This window comes from Ambystoma mexicanum, chromosome 10 (assembly GCF_040938575.1).
Source record: "Ambystoma mexicanum isolate Mex_15411 chromosome 10, UKY_AmexF1_1, whole genome shotgun sequence".
Taxonomy (NCBI): domain Eukaryota; kingdom Metazoa; phylum Chordata; class Amphibia; order Caudata; family Ambystomatidae; genus Ambystoma; species Ambystoma mexicanum.
In genome coordinates, this window is record NC_090932.1 from 877,607,473 (window position 1) to 877,625,840 (window position 18,368).

At 45.7% G+C, this 18,368-nt stretch overlaps 1 protein-coding gene across 4 annotated transcripts in view; it reads right to left on the minus strand.

Moving 5' to 3' along the window:
* ACAP2 (ArfGAP with coiled-coil, ankyrin repeat and PH domains 2) overlaps positions 1–18,368 on the minus strand; it is a 1,585,345-nt gene that overhangs the window by 1,318,380 nt on the left and 248,597 nt on the right. For all 4 annotated transcript variants that reach the window (XM_069618585.1, XM_069618583.1, XM_069618582.1 and 1 more), the window contains exon 3: positions 1,975–2,094. In XM_069618585.1, coding sequence (XP_069474686.1) covers positions 1,975–2,094 — 120 coding nt within the window. The remainder of the gene's footprint in view (positions 1–1,974; positions 2,095–18,368) is intronic.

Below are 18,368 nucleotides of genomic sequence, written 5' to 3' on the forward strand. Positions count from 1 at the left end.
TGGCAGGTTTAGAAAGAGTCCTTGCGTGCACATCCTCTGGTAAGTTAAGTAGGTAGAAAGGAAGGTGGAGCTGCATTGGCCTTTGGAGCACAGAAAAACACCCCAACAGTAAAGTGCTTTTGGAAATCTAAGAGGGTTTGAAAGCAGCGAGTCACAGGTCATTTGGATTGATATGCTACTGCCTCTACTCTGACCCATTCAATCTCTTGGAGGAACCTGCACGCTTGGAAAGGTCTACATTATCCTTAAGGCAAGTGACACATGTAGCGAGGATTGAGAGTTGAGAGCTCTGCGTGGGGCAGAGAGCCAACATCGAATGCCAGATGTATGTAGTAGCCTGATCTCAGTATTGTGATCAGGTCAGTCCTTTCCCTGCACAGCATATAGAAATCCTGTGCAGGGCAAAGAGGCGATTAGCACTGGGGTATTTTTCATGAACAACATTGAGATGTATGCATCTGCAGCTCCATGCACCAAACGGCAAATGCGGCCTGAAAGGGAGAACAGGCCCCATCCATCCATTTGCAATTGCAAAGCAAACCCCCTGATCCTTTTGTGCTACCTTGTAAAGAGTGCATCAGGGTGTAGGCAGAAGTCTCCTGCGGGGTTCTATTCCTTATTTTCACTTTTATGTAGGTCACCTAACAAAAAGACAGATTTTTTTTTTCCAGCCAATTTTAGACAGCCTACAAAAAGCAAAAAGATGAGGTTGCCTCGCCAAAACACCCCTCCACTCCCCACTCTCGCTGGTGGGATTTGTGCAAAATGGGGGAGATTCACCCCAAACCTCCATCCCTTCCTCCCGACCCAAGACTCCCCCTATACAAAACACACACACATACACTTAACTGTTCTCCACTGACGCTGCTTCCGGGTCCTGGTCAGCCTGTCGGCCGGCCCCTGTGTGCACTCGTGTGTGGCAGGGGGTGTAATAGTTTGATTTAGAAAGACCGCTCTGAGCAGGCACAGAGCGGTCTTTATAAATCGGACTGTTTGTCAATCATTTTTTTAAACCTACTAATCTATTTTCTTCTGGTTCACAAGAACAGATGGGGAGATCATCCACTTCCAGACTCTGCGACTGACCATTACAATTAGCAATGACAATGGGCCTCATTACGAGTCTGGTGCCAACAGTGCCGAAAAAACTGGCAGGTTACCGCCAGACTCGTATTACCATTCCGCCTCCGTGATTCCCGGAATCACCGGGGCATTACGACCCCGGTGACCCGGAAATTCCGGAGGCGGAATTGTTTTAAGTCCCCATTCCCATGGAGCCCCATAGGACTTCATGGGGATGGGCACAATGGAAACACCGGTTCTGTCTATGACAGAGCCGGTGTTTCCATGTTCGCCTGCAGGCGGGTGGTGTTAAACCTGCCAGGTCAGACCTGGCAGGAGCGACACCTCCTGCCTGCAGGACTCTCAATCAGCCGGTCCGGAAAGAACGGTGGCGGCGGTTTTACCACCACCGTTCCTTCCGGACCGGCAGGGTCGTAATGAGGCCCAATGTCTTAAGTCCCTTAAGCTTACTGGCTGCATGGAACATAACTACAAAATCTGTTCCCAATGGCAATCCTACCTCACACTGCCTTATGGGTCACAATGGCTTACTGGGTACATATAATGTGGTAAATATAAAATAAGTTGCCAGTGTATCAATAGTGTAAAGTCTACTGTTATCTCAGTGTGCCTGAAATGGGTGGTATATTTCAATCCCCAAATAGTACATTTGTTACTACATTATTCCTAATAAAAAGGAACTAATGGCCACCTGGATGCATGGCAATTAACTAAAAAAAAGTACAACAAATCCATGAGAAACAAGCAATTTGAACCATTTAGGTATGTGTGAAAATATGCACAGTTAAATGCATTCATAATAAAAAAAAATTGGGAATATGCCTTATGTTTCATGTTGGCAAGCAGCCGAGTCCCATTATACCTGAATTAATTTGGCAGCTAAGCACGTACCTCAATCACGACATCCTTGCTTGAATACTGTGCAAGATCACGAATGCCATTCATAAACTGCTTGTTGGCAGCACAAAAAGCCTTTCCAGCATCAATCATGCCGATACATAACTTTACAACCTAAAAAGAAAAAGAAATGATTTGTATTGCCACACAAACTATTTAGAAACGGTAGATTTCCCTGTACATTTGAAAATGTTCGACATTTGCTTTGGCATGTTTGATTTAAGAGATTCCTGGCAACTGCTTGTTTACCTTTGAATTCAGCCATTAGGCGGCGTCACACTGGGTCACAGCTCCGCCAACAAGTAAAATAAAATGAGCAGTCAAGTGTCTGACGATGGGATCAGGGTGGGGGCGCTCTGACTGACTTTCAAAGCAGCGTTACATGGGCTACATAGTGTGCACACACTGACTACGCAGCTAATGTATGTGACATACACAAGAAAGTACCTTTTAAATCAAAATGTCTCATTGCCAGCAAGTGTCTGACATTGTGACAGTTCAGAGGTTATGTATACATATCCAAAGATAAAATGCAAGGGGGTGGCATTTGATTATTTGCTTTCCTGCAAATCTGTCATCGACATTCCAGGTTAAAGCATATTAAGTGAACAATGAGAACAGACTTCTTTAGCTCAAGCAGCCTTGTGGTGGTTGAATTAGTATCTTGGGACCAACGGTCTGGCACGTGGATCCCAAAGAACTAAGGCAGGGGCTGAATGGAAAAAGGAGGGCGCTCGTTTAGAAAAACAATGGAAAGCTAAGTTGACCTGATGCGGAATACTGAGAGGCAGAAAAGCAACGAGGTGGAAGAAGGCGACGGCCTGGGATGGAGCCTAGCAGGCGAATGCATAGATGCGGTGTTATGAGTTAGAGGGCTGGTGGCTGAGTAAGGAGGCAGGAGAAGATGCCAGCAGCAAGTACAGACTGTAACGTGCGGGAAGGGCCATCTTAAGCTCTTTAGGGTCCCGGACAAAGACACCCTTGGGGTACACCCCTCCACCGAAAATTAATGAAGGGATCCAGAATATCTGGTTGCGCCGCCCCCGCCTGCCCTCGATCACAACCACTGCTTGATATGCGGTCTTGCAGCGATCAAAATAAGCATCAGTACTCCCTTTCAGTGCCCTTACCCTCTTCACTCTTGCTGTAATCAGAATGATAAACAAGTAGCATTACAAGGTTAACATTCGCAGCCCACATCAGGGGTACAACACACTTTTCATCAATAGCAGTCATAAGAAAGCTACACCGGCTAAATTATATATAAATGTAGGATCCAGATCGTATAAAATAGGCGCACGTAATCCTGAAGAAACAGACTCCGATTTGCTGCCTCACACTGCTATACTGGATACAGGAGACCAATTGGAAGAAATGAGAAAACTACACATACGATAGCCTAGATCGTAAACGAAGATTATAAACTACCAGGAATATGTCCTTATTCATTGGAAGAGATAGATGTTATTACAGAGCAAAGAAACAAGTGGCTGTTGTATGCAATATATCAATGATCACTAGAACAGATGATAAAACACTAAGGCCAGCAAACCACGAGTGAGGCTTTTTTTTAAAGATCATACCATGAGAACGAAATAACTCTGAAGGGCGACAATTTTCAAAGGTTTAGGCACTGGCAATTTCGACAAGTTAGGCAATATGAGATGCCCAGGATCACACATTGGTCAAGAGGTTGACACCGGGATCTGCACCCATCCTGAAATGTCTGTACTTTGCCGCTTTTCTTTCCCAGTTCTTACCATGAACTACAATAAACCCCATTTTATAGAACTTACTTGGAAAGCACACAAAAACATAACACAACATTGCAATTTTGAAAAACAAAATGTTATAGGAGCATTTTATGCATAATTAGAATGATTCTAACTTCAATGTCTCCATCGTCAAGGGAAGTATATAAGTACCAGCATAATTGATGTGATCTTAGAAGATTTTATCTGGTGTTCTCCTTTGTAAATGAAAGCTTTAAATAGGCCAACAACACCAATCTTAACTGTACAAAAAATCTAATTTTTTTTGTCAGATGAGTAGACCTTAGAATATGCTTGCCAGGAGCCTGCAATATCTGGTCTACTTCAAATAGCCTGCATAAAAATAAAGGCCAGGTAATGAGATAAACAATGCCACCACAGCATGCAAGAAGGCAAACATTTTCACAGAAGACAGCACAGTAATGTCAGTGATATGATGATTTGGGCAAGATCACTGTATCACCTGCTGGCAAAGCCAGGATACAAGCAGGAACGATTTGGTTCCACTTTCAACAGACTAACACGTTATGCTCATCATTGGAGCTGGCCGTCTAGGTTTTACACCTCCCGTCTCAACAAATCAATTTCTAGACCATCTCAACACTGATGTGATGTTGGTTTTTATAGCAACTGCTATCTGGTGCTACATTGCTGATAAAAGCTCACGTGTACAAACATATACATGCAGGTGCATCCATTTCGGGCAGAGGGAGGGCTGAGGCAGGCTTGTTAGAACGGGGTATTGGGATCTTGCATATTAATACAGATCTCAAGTGCTTAACACACTGTGCTATCTTCTGAACCACTTTGGCACTCAAATGCATCAATAAGCATTTCAACTTTGGCTGTTAAACATGATCATCAATGTAATCCCCACAGAAAGGTGAGAATGCTAATGGAGCTATGCAGTAGTCAACGCACAAACTATGTGAGCAGAGAAAGCATTAGAGGATAGGGCAAAATGGTCAGAGCAGAATGTACTTGTAAACAACAGACAGGCCCATAGGTTTGGAAGCACAGCGGCACATCATCAAATATCCGTATGTGTGCTATTTAAGTTTGGTGAACAATGGGAACAGACTTCTTTAGCTCCAGTAGCCTTATGGTGCCCCTCTAAGGTGGGGGCCCGGCGCAAGTGCCCCTTTGGCCCTCCCATAAAGACATCTCTGCGTGTGAATACCCCGACTGGAATTGAACAGAAATGGAGAGCTTTACAATCAAGTAAAGCCTGCTGGTAAACTAATTGGAGAACAGAAAACATAATCTGAATATTAATACCAGGCAAAAAGGATTATAAAGTCAATGTGGAATCTTCCACATTATACATCAGTAAGACAATGCATTACTTACCGTAAAAGCATTTCTGATGGTTGCATCTGCTTAGATTCACATGCTGTGCATAGTCCGACATCCAGTGGTCACTGCGGAGTATTGCATTTTGTTTTTCGTAGTCGAAAAGGGGACGTCGACAAGGCGTGTCTGTAACACTATACCTATAGTGACGTGCAGTGTACCCACAATCCCTCAAGCGTCGAGGTCACTCCGTTTGTATTTTTTCTGCCCTGAGGGAGCCTTATAGACGTGAGTGAGTACAGAAAAGAGAGATAAAAGGATGTCTATGTTCCTTCCATCCGAGCGGGGAGGAAGGGTGGGCGCATGTGAATCTAAGCAGATACAACCATCAGAAATGCTTTTACGGTAAGTAATGCATTGTCTTCTGATGTTTGTGAATCTGCTTAGAATCACATGCTGTGCATAGAATAGCAAGCAATACCCGGAGTTGGAGGTGGGTTGTGAGAAGGAACAGTAGAGAAAAGGTGTCTTAAAATTGCATGTCCCACCTGTGAATCAGATCTAGAGTGGGCATCTAAACAGTGTTTTGTAAAGGAGTGTACAGAACTCCAGGTTGCCGCTTTGGACTCAAGAGGGACATTTGCAATGAATGCTATGGAAGCCCCAGTGCCTCGAGTAGAGTGTGCTCTTGACTTGAAGGGTAGTTCTCTCTTAGCAAGAGTGTAACAGAGGGTGATGCATTATACGATCCATCTAGATTAGTGGATTTTGAAACTGCATCTCCCTCTCTTCCTGCTGCCACCGAGACAAAGAACTGATTAGTCTTTCTCAGTGATCTAGTTCTTTCCATACAAAACATAACAGCCCTGCACACATCCAGTGTATGCAGGCTTTTTTCTCCCAAGTTTGAAGGGTTTTGAAAGAACGTTGGTAGTTCTATAGATTGGTTCACATGGAACTTAGAAATGAATTTAGGTGCAAAGCTAGGGTGTGTACGTAGAACCACCTTATCTTTGAACTGTTACCTAGGGGTATAGAATAGATAGCGCTTGTAGTTCACTTACTCTCCTGATGGAGGTGATAGCTATTAGAAAAGCAGTTTTAAGGGTGAGGTCTTTGTGCATGGGTTCAAAGGGTGAGCCCATGAGCCTGGTTAGTACCACATTTAGGTCCCATCCGGGAGCTGGGTTAGCTATGGGAAGGTGTATTCTTTTAACTCCTTCCATGAAGGCCTTAATAACTGGGACTTTCCACCACGACACTAAGTTGAGAAGTGGTGTATGCGGAAAGTGCAGCCAAATGAACCTTAATAGAATTAAACACTAATCCGGAGTCTATTAGGTGAGTCAGGTAGAGAACAATTCGTGTGGGAGAGCAGTCAACCGGGTTGATGCTCTTATTTCTACACCATATGACAAATCTTTTCCACTTGCTAGAGTAACAGTGACAAGTGTTAGGCTTTCTAGCTTCTTTGAGAATGTCCATGCATCTCTGCAGGAGCTGTAAATGACCAAACTCTATGATCGCAGGAGCCATGCTGCTAAGTTCATGGTCTGTGGGCATGGGTGTAGCGTCTTGCCCTTGTCCTGTGACAGCATGTTGTACGGGCAGGGTAGTTTCACCGGTGGAGACAGAGATATCTCCATCAGGTGAGCGAACCATGGTTGCCGGGCCCACATAGGGGCCACTAGTATCATGGTGACTGGTTCCTGGTGCATCTTGTGCACCATCTTGTTGAGAAGGGGAGTCAGGGGAAAATCGTAAACAAATTTCCCTGACCATCGTATCGCTAGATTGTTCCCCATGGATTGGTTCTGGGGGTACCTGGAGGCGTAATCTTGGCATTGGGAGTTCTCCAGAGTTGCGAAGAGATCTATTTCTGGGAATCCCCATTGAGTGAAGACGTCGAAGACGATGTCTTCTTGTAACCGCCATTCGTATTCTGCGGGTAGAGGGAAGTCTCTGCTGAGTTCGTCTGCTAGCAGATTGAGTTCCCCTAGTACATGTTGTGACAACAGGAACATGTGTTTGAGAGTCCACTTCCAGATGTTCTGGGACAGCTTGGACAGTCCTGGAGTGAGTGCTCCCTTGCTTGCTCAGATAGTACATAGCTGTGGCACTGTCTGTGAGGACCATCACTGTCTTCCCTTGCAGGTGTGCCTGAAAAGCCTTCAGTGCTTTGAAGACCGCTAACAATTCCAGCAAGTTTATGTGTTTGGATGCTAAACTCGGGAGTCCAAACTGTGTGCAGTCTGATGGGATAGGTGAGCCCCCCATCCTGTGAGGGATGCGTCTGTGGTTAGAGTAGCCTCCACTGCGGGGGTGGCGAATGGTTTCCCTATGACAAGGTTTTCCTTCGACCACACCGTAGCGAGAGAACCAAGGCCTGCGAGACCACCACTAGATCGTCCCATTGTCCGCTGGCCTAACACCACTGGCTGTTGAGCCACTCTTGCATTGGACGCATGCGCAGTCTACCGTGAGGTACCAAATATATACACGACGCCATAATTCCCAGCAAACGCATTGCTTTGCACACCGTCACCTCTCAACCGGCCACATATTGAGGGATCTAAAACAGCATATTTTGGACCCTCTCGTTGGAGGGGAAGACAAAGCCGTCCTTTGTTCGAATTAGAGCCCCTAGGAATTGTTTGATTTGGCTGGGCTGTAAGCTGGACTTCTTCTCGTTGATGGAGAAGCCCAGTTGAAACAAAAGGTCTACAGTCTTTTGGGCATTTGAGAAGCATGTCTGGTAAGAATCCCCTGTTATGAGCCAATCGTCGAGGTAAGGATATACTCGGATGGACAACCTGCGCAGGTGGGCCGCTGCCACTACTTTCGTGAATACCATCGGCGCTGATGCTATGCCGAAGGGTAGCACTCTGAACTGGTAGCTTTTGCCCTCTATCATGAACCTGAGGTATTTTCTGTGCGCTGGCAACATTAAAATATGAAAGTATGCATCTTTCATGTCCAGTGTTGTCATGTAATCCCCTTGCGATAACAGGGGGATTACTTCCTGTAATGTCACCATACGAAATTTTTGAGGTTTTACACATTTGTTTGCTGGGCGCAGATCTAGTACAGGGCACATGGTTAAATCCTTTTTGGGTACAAGGAAGTACACTGAATAAATACCTTCCGTTACCCGTGATAGAGGCACGACCTCTATAGCTCATTTTTCTAGTAGCTGGTCCACTTCTTGAAGAAGGATGGCGAGGTGTTCTGGTGACAGGCGTCGTCCCCTTGGGGGTCTGTATGTCGGGGAGCGGTTGAATTCTATACAGTAGCCGCGGCCTATGGTTGATAGTACCCAGCGGTCTGATGTTATTCCCTCCCATGCTGGAAGAAAGGATGTTAGCCGGCCCCCGACTGGTGATGCATGGGAGCGGACCCGAATCTTTGGGTCATTTGGTGTTGGTGGCTTGGGAACTTCTAGGGGTGGAGCCCCGACCTCTTCCCTTGCCACAACGCTGTCCTCTCTGGGTGTATTGTCCACTGGTTCCTTGATTCGAGGACCAGTTGCCTGCAGAGTACTGCTGCTGAAGTTGTTGTTGGCGTTGGCTTCGAAAAAAGCGTCTGGTTCCATAACCTCGCTTGTTGGGAGGCCTTGAAATCCGATCTAGAGTCTTAATGGTGTCAAATTCCTTTTTTGCAGTCTCTAGCGCGTCATCCACCGCCAGCCCAAAGAGATTGGCATCCTCTATTGGTTTGTTAATGAGAGATGCTTGTGTTTCAGGTTTAAACCCCGAATTACATAGCCACACATGACGTTTGAGGAGGATTCCTTGGACTAGGGAACGGCCAGCCGTTTCTGCAGCATCTAGAGTAGTCTTAATGATGCTCTGGTTGACTAAGGTTCCCTCGGTAACCGTGGCCAGAAGCCGAGTTTTTAGGGGTTCAGGTACCTCCTCAATGTCTTTGCGTAGTTGGCTCCATTGGGCATCTGCATAACTAGCCAGTAAGGAGTGGTTAGCAATCCTAGTGGAAAAGGCTGCCGAGGCTGTAATCCTTTTACTTAGGGCATACAGCTTTTTACCTTCTTTATCTGGAGGTGCCTCGCTGGTTGATAGCGGGACCCCTGCCCTTTTTCTTGTATAGGTTACTTCTAGGGAGTCCGGTACTGAGTGGCCCCTGATGTATAACAGGTCCGATGGAGAAGGACTAAATAATTTTTCTATCCTTGGGTTGACCCCTCTGACCAATGCGGGTGTAGAAAGCGAAGGAGTGATTTGTCTCTTTACTGAGGCAAGGAGGGGAATGGTTTGACTGACAGGGGGTTTCTCCTTGATAATCCTTTCAACGAAGTCTATGTCAGGAGATATTTCCCCAGTCTCGATTTCGAAATGCGCTGCTGCTTTACGTAGTAGTGCATTAAAGGTAGGTTGTTAGTCGATAGGTGACGTATTCCCGATTGATGAGTCGGGGGGGGGGGGGAACAGGTTTAGGGTGTCGGGGTCTGTAGACGATGATGGGGACTGCCAGTACTGTGAAGCACCTTCTTCTGGGTCTTCTTCAAAACCCCCCCATCACACATGTATGGGTCATCCTCGAAACCATCCTGGTCTAGGTTTTGTTCTTGTTCGTTACCTAAGAACTCCTTATCTTCATGAGAGTGGGAGTCCTCTTCAGTGAGGTCATATAACTCTACATCCCCCTGTGGGGGGTTAAACAGCCTAGGGTATTTAGCCCTAGGATCCTTCTGAGGCCCCCCTCTCTTGGTCTTTTGGGTTTGGGCAGATATGAAATTCTCCATTTTGTCCATGCAAAATTGGAGTCTCTCTAAGGTCCCTTGTGGTAGCCCAGAGCGGTCTGGGGGGTGGGGGTGGGGGTGGGGAGAAGGGAAGGCTTTCGGCCTGTAAACACTTTGACCTATCCCATAACGTCGAGTATAAGCTCCCATCGCCTTCTGAAAAGTCTTCTAGTAGGCTAGGAGTCCCGGTCGACGGAGGCGGCGGTTCTTGCCTTCCTTCCGTCCATCCATCCATCCATCCCTTTCGGCATTTCCCTGGCCTTGCGAGCGGTATTCGGCGTCTCTTTCGCCGTCTGTCTCTGGCTATCGTTGGAAACAATACGCGCCAGGCTCTCGACGACTAAATGGTCTGTCGAGGGTTCCTCTGGCCTCGACGTTACAGGTGTTGCGTCCTCTACGCCGACGGGAGCTCGCTGGCACGGCACGTCGTCTGGCGTTTTGGTGATAGCGCCCTTATCTGGGGGTAGCCCAGTCGCTGATCGCATCTGCAGTTGCGAGGGGGGCTTTGGACCCTTACGGTCCGTGGAGGCCGCCGGTAGGACCTGCGTCTCCGTTGGCGCTAATGCTTTCTTCATCTTCGACGAGGAAGAGCCGTGGGCCGTGTGCTTATGTGAGTGCTTGTGTGCGTTTATGTCGCCGGGGTGTTCATCCCCATAAGCAGGGCGTGAGCCGAGCTTGTCGGGCCGGGGACAGACGACGAGGAGCGTGACCGCTCCCTAGAGCGGTGTACAACCTCCGAAGCGGAGGTCGGGTTATCATTTTCCTCTCCACTTTCGGCGGCGGGTGAGGAATCGGAGCTAGACATGGCGTAGGCTGCCCACCTCTTGACCCTGCGGTCCTTTAAAGTCTTGGGCGTAAGAAGCTTACAGGCCGCACAACCTTCTTCCTTGTGGTCGAGGGGCAAGCAACGGTTGCACCGTTTGTGCTCGTCTTTCCAGGTGAATTTGCCCTTGCAGCGCGGGCAAAACCTAACGGGTGTCCTCTCCATAGCTGAGGGAATGGACAGACATGATAACAACCCCAAAGGAAAAGGTGGGGAAAGAGAAAGGCATTCTTAAAGAGATAGCAAGAAATGTCCCACAACCCCACTCTCCCTACTGTTTGAGGCCGGCGAGGCCAGGCCACGTGTTCGGCGACGCCGAAGGGTCTCCTCCGTCAAAGGCCCAGCCGTTGAAGATCTTGTCGGCGGAGAACAGCTTCGTCGAAGGAGGAACGTAGCGTTAAATAACGACCAAAGGTCGAGTGAATATTTCTAAATATCGACCAAAGGGTCGAGTGAATATTTGCAATGTCTCTCGAGGAGCTCCGCATAAAGGCAACCAATATCTGGGCAGAAAAAAACAATCTGAGGGACCTCAACGCATGCGGGATTGTGGGTACATTGCACGTCACTATAGGGATAGTGGTACAAACACGCCTTGTCGACGTCCCCTTTTCGACTACGAAAAACAAAATGCAATACTCCGCAGTGACCACTGGATGTCGGACTATGCACAGCATGTGATTCTAAGCAGATTAACAAACATCAGAAATCTATTTACATTCAACTAGGGTTGAAATATTTTGGGGAAAAGGTATTTATAGGTCCTCTTGTCAGGCACACCTGTGGCTGCATGATAAAAGCAACCTGTATAGAGGCGCAATTACACAATTTGTGACTCTCCCAACAGTTCTAAAACGATCACAGCTAGACGCATGAATTACAACACTTAAGCCATGGTTATATTCAGATGTTTTAAACTTAAACTTTTACTGGCCCAGGCTAGCATAGTCTGGGGTGAAGGACCATGGTAGTTGGAGTACAAAAGATCTTAAGTAACACATAAGGAGTAAAGAGGATTCAAGACAGGCCTGCAACCTTTGTCTCTCCAGACGTTGTCTAAATCCCCTCAGCCCTGGGCAGCTTAGTTAATGATGATGGATCGTGGGGAATTTTGTCCACAGGATGACTTAAGAAAAAAATTACACCTATGGCAAAAACAAGAGAAACATTCACCCAATGTGATAAAAGACCAACCTATTTACCTACGATAAAGTACTTTCTGGTGAGATATGTTAATTCTGCTCAGAAATTCCTCATTCTGACAGATCCTCCTAACGCATAATGCAATCAGTTCTGGAAACCTCTAGCTTTGTCACCATGTTCGGCTTCGAAATCTTCCGAGTCTTGTTTACGCCCTCTCATGCCATATGACATGGGTATAGATTAGCAGAGCCACTGGTGCAGTTTTTCCTCTGTTCTGCCCAATTTACCACAGCAGGGCAAGGGTCTTCGAGGGAGCAATCTTTGTCACCCTCCCCTAAACAATTTGTATTAGATAATTTAATTTGGAGGGGTGGGTGAGGAGGAATCAGTGGTGGAATTAATGTGTCCACTAGAAACAATAATACCTATATGCAATTTATTCTTCTAATGACACATTCTTCCCACAGCTTTCTCTTCTTCTGGAAGACGCCTAAAGCTGATTCCCCCGCCTACTTCCTCAGGAATATAATATGAATAAACCCATTCTGATTAAAAGGCATTTTGCAGCACAGATTTTCCCACTGAAGCATCTTCTCTACTCAAGGAATTGAGCAGGTAATGCTTAGAGAAGGAGTGAATCAATATCCAGGTAGCTGTTTGACATGTCCACATCTGAACTCTTCTTTTTTAAAGAGCTGGCTATGTTAAAGCCCTCACTTACCTCAGGCTTGTAACTATCGCCCTGGGGGGATTACGGACTGGTAATGCCCCTCCCACTCCTCGGTTCTATTGCTTAAGTAACAGACAGCACAGAACCTTAAAAGGAAATTGCAAATTACAAATGTCATTAAAAAGGTAACCAAGAGGTTAGAATCATTGTAGATTGGATGAACTGAATCCAATAGAAGACCATATTTAAGAACTGGGGACAAAATGCACCCGTTCCAAGAGAATCCCATGCTCCAACATGCAGGGTTTGAAATTGCTGGGATCCATTTAGCTGCTGCTTCTAGCCTAGGAGAGCCTGGTAAACTTGAAACCAACAGCTACCGGGAGCTACGTTTGGCTCTCCCGACGAACTTGTGGCTTACAACCATGCAGTTGCAACATTAACTATAAGCAGTTGAGAAATGTTAAAAAAAGAAGCTTCTGGAAACATCTCGTACACATTTTAACATAACGGATGGTGGAGAATGAGTAAAATGTTGAAGTGATTATCTCACATGGCAGTTCAATTTCCGGTGCAATGCATACTCGCTCCTGGTTCTATAGTGGTAACTCGTGCTACTGGGTTATGCCCGACACTCAGCAGCTTGTTTTAGCTCATGCGCTTCTAATCTTAATTTTGAACTCTGAACGTGTCATATACTGAAAGCGAGTAGAGTTCAGTTTTTCTTGCATCCCTACTACCCACATTCCACTTAAAGTGGAATGGAGCATCACTACCCCACACCCCATTAAAGTATGAATGGTTTCTGAACCAAAGTTTGTTTCCATCTATGTTGGATTTAGTGTCTAACCCACACTTAACATATTGTTTTGGAAAGGGCGGTAGTATATAGGATTGTAGATAGCCGATCTTGAATTACCACTGTTGGCTTACATGCATACATTAACCCCCTGGGAGCTATTTCCGGCAGGAGGTATCTATTCAGATTCGTCATTCTATCTGGTGGGAAGATACAATGTTTGATGGATTTTGCAGACTAGTGTAGGATCGATACATTGGTTGCATTATTCTTTACTGCTCTTAAGTACTTGAAGAATGTGCAGTGTTAACAAGGAGACCAGGGTCACCTTGATCACAGGCATGAGATAGAGGGTGCCAGAGTATTGAACCCTTAAAGCCCTTAAATCAGTAACATGTCATGCTCAGGATGGGATGCAGAATAACTCTAAAACCAAATAATAATAAGACTCAGGAAGTTGGCAAAAAGTCTCCTCCAACTATTTTATTTTCAATAATCTAAAACGGAGTTACAACGGACATCAACGGACGTCGCAAAGCATGTCTCAACGCATTTCATAAAAAACATTTATATAATGAAAATTCGTAATGTGACCTCAAACTATGTGGCAAACTAAGACAAACCTACAGTGGGTTGAGATAGACTTAAGGGGAACACCCAAGTATACTTTCTATATGGGGACAGGTTGTGATTGGGTCTCTACAGTCAGGTGGACAACTTATACCTACCCCTAGTGCAAGTCATCATCAGTTACTAGATACATCGCACATTATTGGCTCTCAAACTATAAGGCCTTTCTTTATATGGCCTTCTACAATTGGTTGGCAAGCTTGTGCCGTTCTGGAACATTCGATTCACTAGCAGCACGTAAGCTGGTACCCCAGGTGCTGGTGGGTGGACTTGACCAGATCACCCCACCAAATTAGCCCTATATCTCTCATCACTCATGCCGTCGGCCAAAAGGATGGTCTTTGAACTTGGCCTTGTAGTAGTTTCTCTTCTCTGGGAATAGAAGGGAGTATGGGCACATAATTATCACAATTCTAGTCTGCATGCCCAATGTCTATTTTCATCCTTTGCTCACGTGACCGGAGACTGAATCGGCCCATATTATAGCATTTAATGATCTTAAAATAAAGAACTTGGCACCCACAGTGTTCTTTCTCTGTACCTTAGTTCAGCTTCCCACAATTACTGCCTTTAAGAACAGATATCCAATTCTTAGCCGCTTCACCCTTTGAGTCCGCAATCTTCAACTGCTTTCTTGCTGCGACACATGCTCAACTATTAATCCTTCTTTCTCCGTGGGTTTGAGTTTACTAAATATGTGACACTGAATGTCCAGTTTCTAAATGATGGCTGATGCCGGCACTGCCTGCAGTCTATTCACTACGTATAGCCAGCCTTCAAGATTAGTCTACTTGCTTTGCTACAGTTCTAAAATGGCTTGCATTTTCTGGAGTGCTTCATACATGCAATCTTCATTTGGCATATGAAAGCTTGCTCGATTCCTTATTTTGCCATCAGATTGCATAAGGTCTATACATCTTCAGCCACTCTTCTCAGTGCGTCACGCTCATCTCTTGCGATGTCACCAACTCCTCTTTCTCATCTTCATATTGCTTCAGGGATCTCCTCCAAGAGATTGTCATCTCTGTGAAGATACATCAAATAGGGTTTTCACAATGTATACCTTTTCCCAAAGACTCTTTGTGGAATAGGAACCATCACTTCACCACAGCATGTCGCGATTTACAGCTTCCAACATATAGGAAGGATGGGGGCAGGACTTTCTGCAGAGGCATTCGGCTGCTCCTTTACAGTATTTTGACCAGTTCATGGAAATGTTGGCAGAGATTTTATTAATCTCAATTTTACAAAAAGGAGAGGTGGTCTAGGCAATGTTGGGTAGCCCATATGTCATTACTGAATGAGACTTGTCCCATGACAAGCTAACGTAGCCATTTAGCACACCTTTCTGGAATGTTTGTGATGCTGCAAGCAATCAAACAAGGAATTGTGGACACCATTCCTAGGTAACTTGTCCAAAAGTTCTTGTTCCCAAATGGCTGGGCCATCCTGAACATGAACTGTGTCTGCTTGTCTCCTCTTTACCTCCTTCATGCACCTTCGTCGTTTCGATCCCTTTCCCACTCTCCCTCACTCCAACATAATAGTCGCTCATCCCAGCCACTTTTTCCAACATGGTGTGCCGCATTACCATGGTAACAGCAGCCATGAAGTCTTTTTTACACAAACTTCCACGCCTTCCTTTTAGTGGGTGGAAAGTGCTTAAGCTGGACATTAGGTACTGCAAGCCCACTAACAGCCCTCAATTCACTTCGGGCTGTTAAGTTTGCCTTCTAGGCACATGATGTCGGCAGCATCTCCAGCTGGAGGAGCCAATGCTCAATTGTGAGCATATTCTAGTGTTTCTACAACTAAACAAAGTAAATTACAACAATGATTGTCAACTTCAGAAGAGCCACCAGAGTTTCACAACAAAAGAATAATCGTGGTAGATGAAGATGTGTTTTCTAAACCGAAAATGTTGTGCTTTGAATGCAACTAACTTTGTGGTGGTGAATGATTACTGACTGGTTACAACCACCTTTTAGAAAGATTTACAGTCTTTTGAATATGGAGTTACAGGTTTCTTTATGCAAAAGCAGCACAAATAGTTTTAAGATTTACTTCTATGTCGAGGCGCATTTGATGGCAGCCTGAGGGACAGGAGACATTCGCTTCGAGTAATGTGGTGTGAAGGCATCATGAGTCAGACACAGACAACTGATACAAGTTAGTTCACAAAAGGCTTTATGAAATTAAAAAGCAGGATGGAGTAAGGCCTAACTTGCCCCATCTAAAGAAAACAAAGTATAATATGCGTCAGGAAGTCCAAATCAAAATGTCTGTCTGGATGCAAAACCTATACTTGCCCTCACAACTAACTGTATACAATGTTTAGGGATGTCAGCATCAAAATGATTAGTGCTCAAAATAAAGTTCAGAGCTTCTTCCAGCCCTTGGCTTGTAATCTGCTTCCCCAAGTTCAAAATAGTTTACAAGACACTGGGGTTCCCTTGTCCAAGAATACAAATGCATCTTCCAGCTTTCTCAAAACAATACACTTCCTTGTGACTTTTCGGAGCTCTTGAAATTGTTTTTTTTCCCCCAGTTCACAAAGGCAGTTCAGTATCTTGATTTAAAAATCACATAAAAGGTTGTTGCAAGACAAACGTCTTTATGGATACTTTCAATGGCTTCTCCACACAGGGCCTTCGGTCTAAGTGCATTTGTCGGATCACATAGTCCACACATTACAGGTCACGCAACCCAGTCCTCTTTCTTGGCTTCTTCTGGCTCTTGCCAATGCTTCCTCATAACATGCAGTTCCTCAAACTCTTTTGGCTAATACCCAATTTCTCATCATACCCTTCTGGGGCGATCTTGACTATGCCAACACTTGTGTTTCAGAAAATACTGTTCCTGGTATCAGTTCATTTCACCACCTTTCTTTCACTCCACTCATGAGTGCTCAAATGTTGCTTCTGCTCTGCAATCAAAGGTGTTTAAAATGATTGTCAGTTGGTTCATTATTCAAAAGTGCTTTTAATTGCTCTGTCCGATTTTCGAAAGCACTTGTCAAGGTTTTCATTTAGTTCGGTATTCAAAATAATGCACATTGCATTTGCGCCTGCCAGCCCAGTGTTTCCCACACTCACCCGTCAGAGCTTACGGCATTGCGAGGTCTCTGCCGCCACGGGTCTCTGCTATCCTGTGTGGTACCTCACCTTCCTCTCCCAGCGACTCTTCTTGGCGTGGCCTCCTGGTGATGCTCCATCTGCATGTCAGGATTCTTGCGACCGCTACGCTCGGTCACACCTGTCTCCCTCTCATGGACTGCCACCGGCCTCCAGCGTTCCTTGGCTTTGCTTCCTGCTGCAAAAACACTGCATCTGCACATGGGTTTCGAGCGCTCCGCTTGCCACACTGCTGACCTGGAGTTGCTTTTCTAGCTGCTGCCTCTGCCTCCACAGCTGACACCATTTCCATCTTGATTCCGGCTTTTAAAGTTCCCGCCTCAACGATTATTCCGAAAAGAGCTAGACCACTCACCACTAAAGCAGTAGTTCTGCTTTACTCTTGAGGTCCTCTTCTTCTCAGTACCTGGTTGGGGTCGATATGAGCCTGCATTAAAAAAATTGGAATGTGCCGTTTTAGTTGTCCTCTTCTTTGTCCCAGTAGCATACTGGTGTGTTTTGGGGAAGGTTTTATGGGACAAACAAGGAAAGGGCTGACAAAAGCCTATAAAAAGACTCGAGGGATAGAGGGTTCACTGTGAAAGGGAAATGGGGGATACCATGTCTCACCCAAGGATGTCCTCTCCCCACTCCCAAAGTCTCCTCCACACAGGTGATCCTCCCTCGCATATCCACCCCCAGGGTCAGGATCCAAAAGTGATGGCCTTTCCCTGGCCACCTGAGAGGATGAAAAAAGAGGGGTTGGGGGGGGTGGGGCTAAGTGATGACACCCTCAGGTTCCTCACAGTGGGCACATTTATATTATTGGATTGAAAAGGGTATACTGTCCAAAATTGAATTCTTGCCAACTACATTAAGGGCCAGTAAAGAACAAATTACTTAGCTCTCTAATTTTCTTTCTGATGGATGTTCCTCCCACGGATTCCTCATCTATGACAATCCTATGCACAGCGCAGCCGTTCTATTGAAACCTTTCTGCCACCAAAGGCTACAGCACGGCTGCACATCCGCTTCTCCAACGCTGTTACATGCCCCGCACCAGACATGACGTTGGGGCCAGTATATATTGAGGCGCAGCACCCCATGACCTTAGTTCCACCCTATTTCCCTAGCACTTCAACGCTGAGGGACTTCAGAACCATTTGTGTACTGGCTATCCGCCAGGAGGGGCAGGTAGAGGGCGACGAGGAAGCCATCGGAAAGAACATTCCTAAGAGGCAAGTCATTTGTTCCTCTAAATGGATTCCTTACTCCACGGATTTCTCATCTATGATAGACTTGCAAAACAGTACGTAGATCTGGAGTAGGGAAGAGAGCAAGGACACGAACTAGACCAAAAAGCTCTGGAAGAACACCCGACCAAAACAG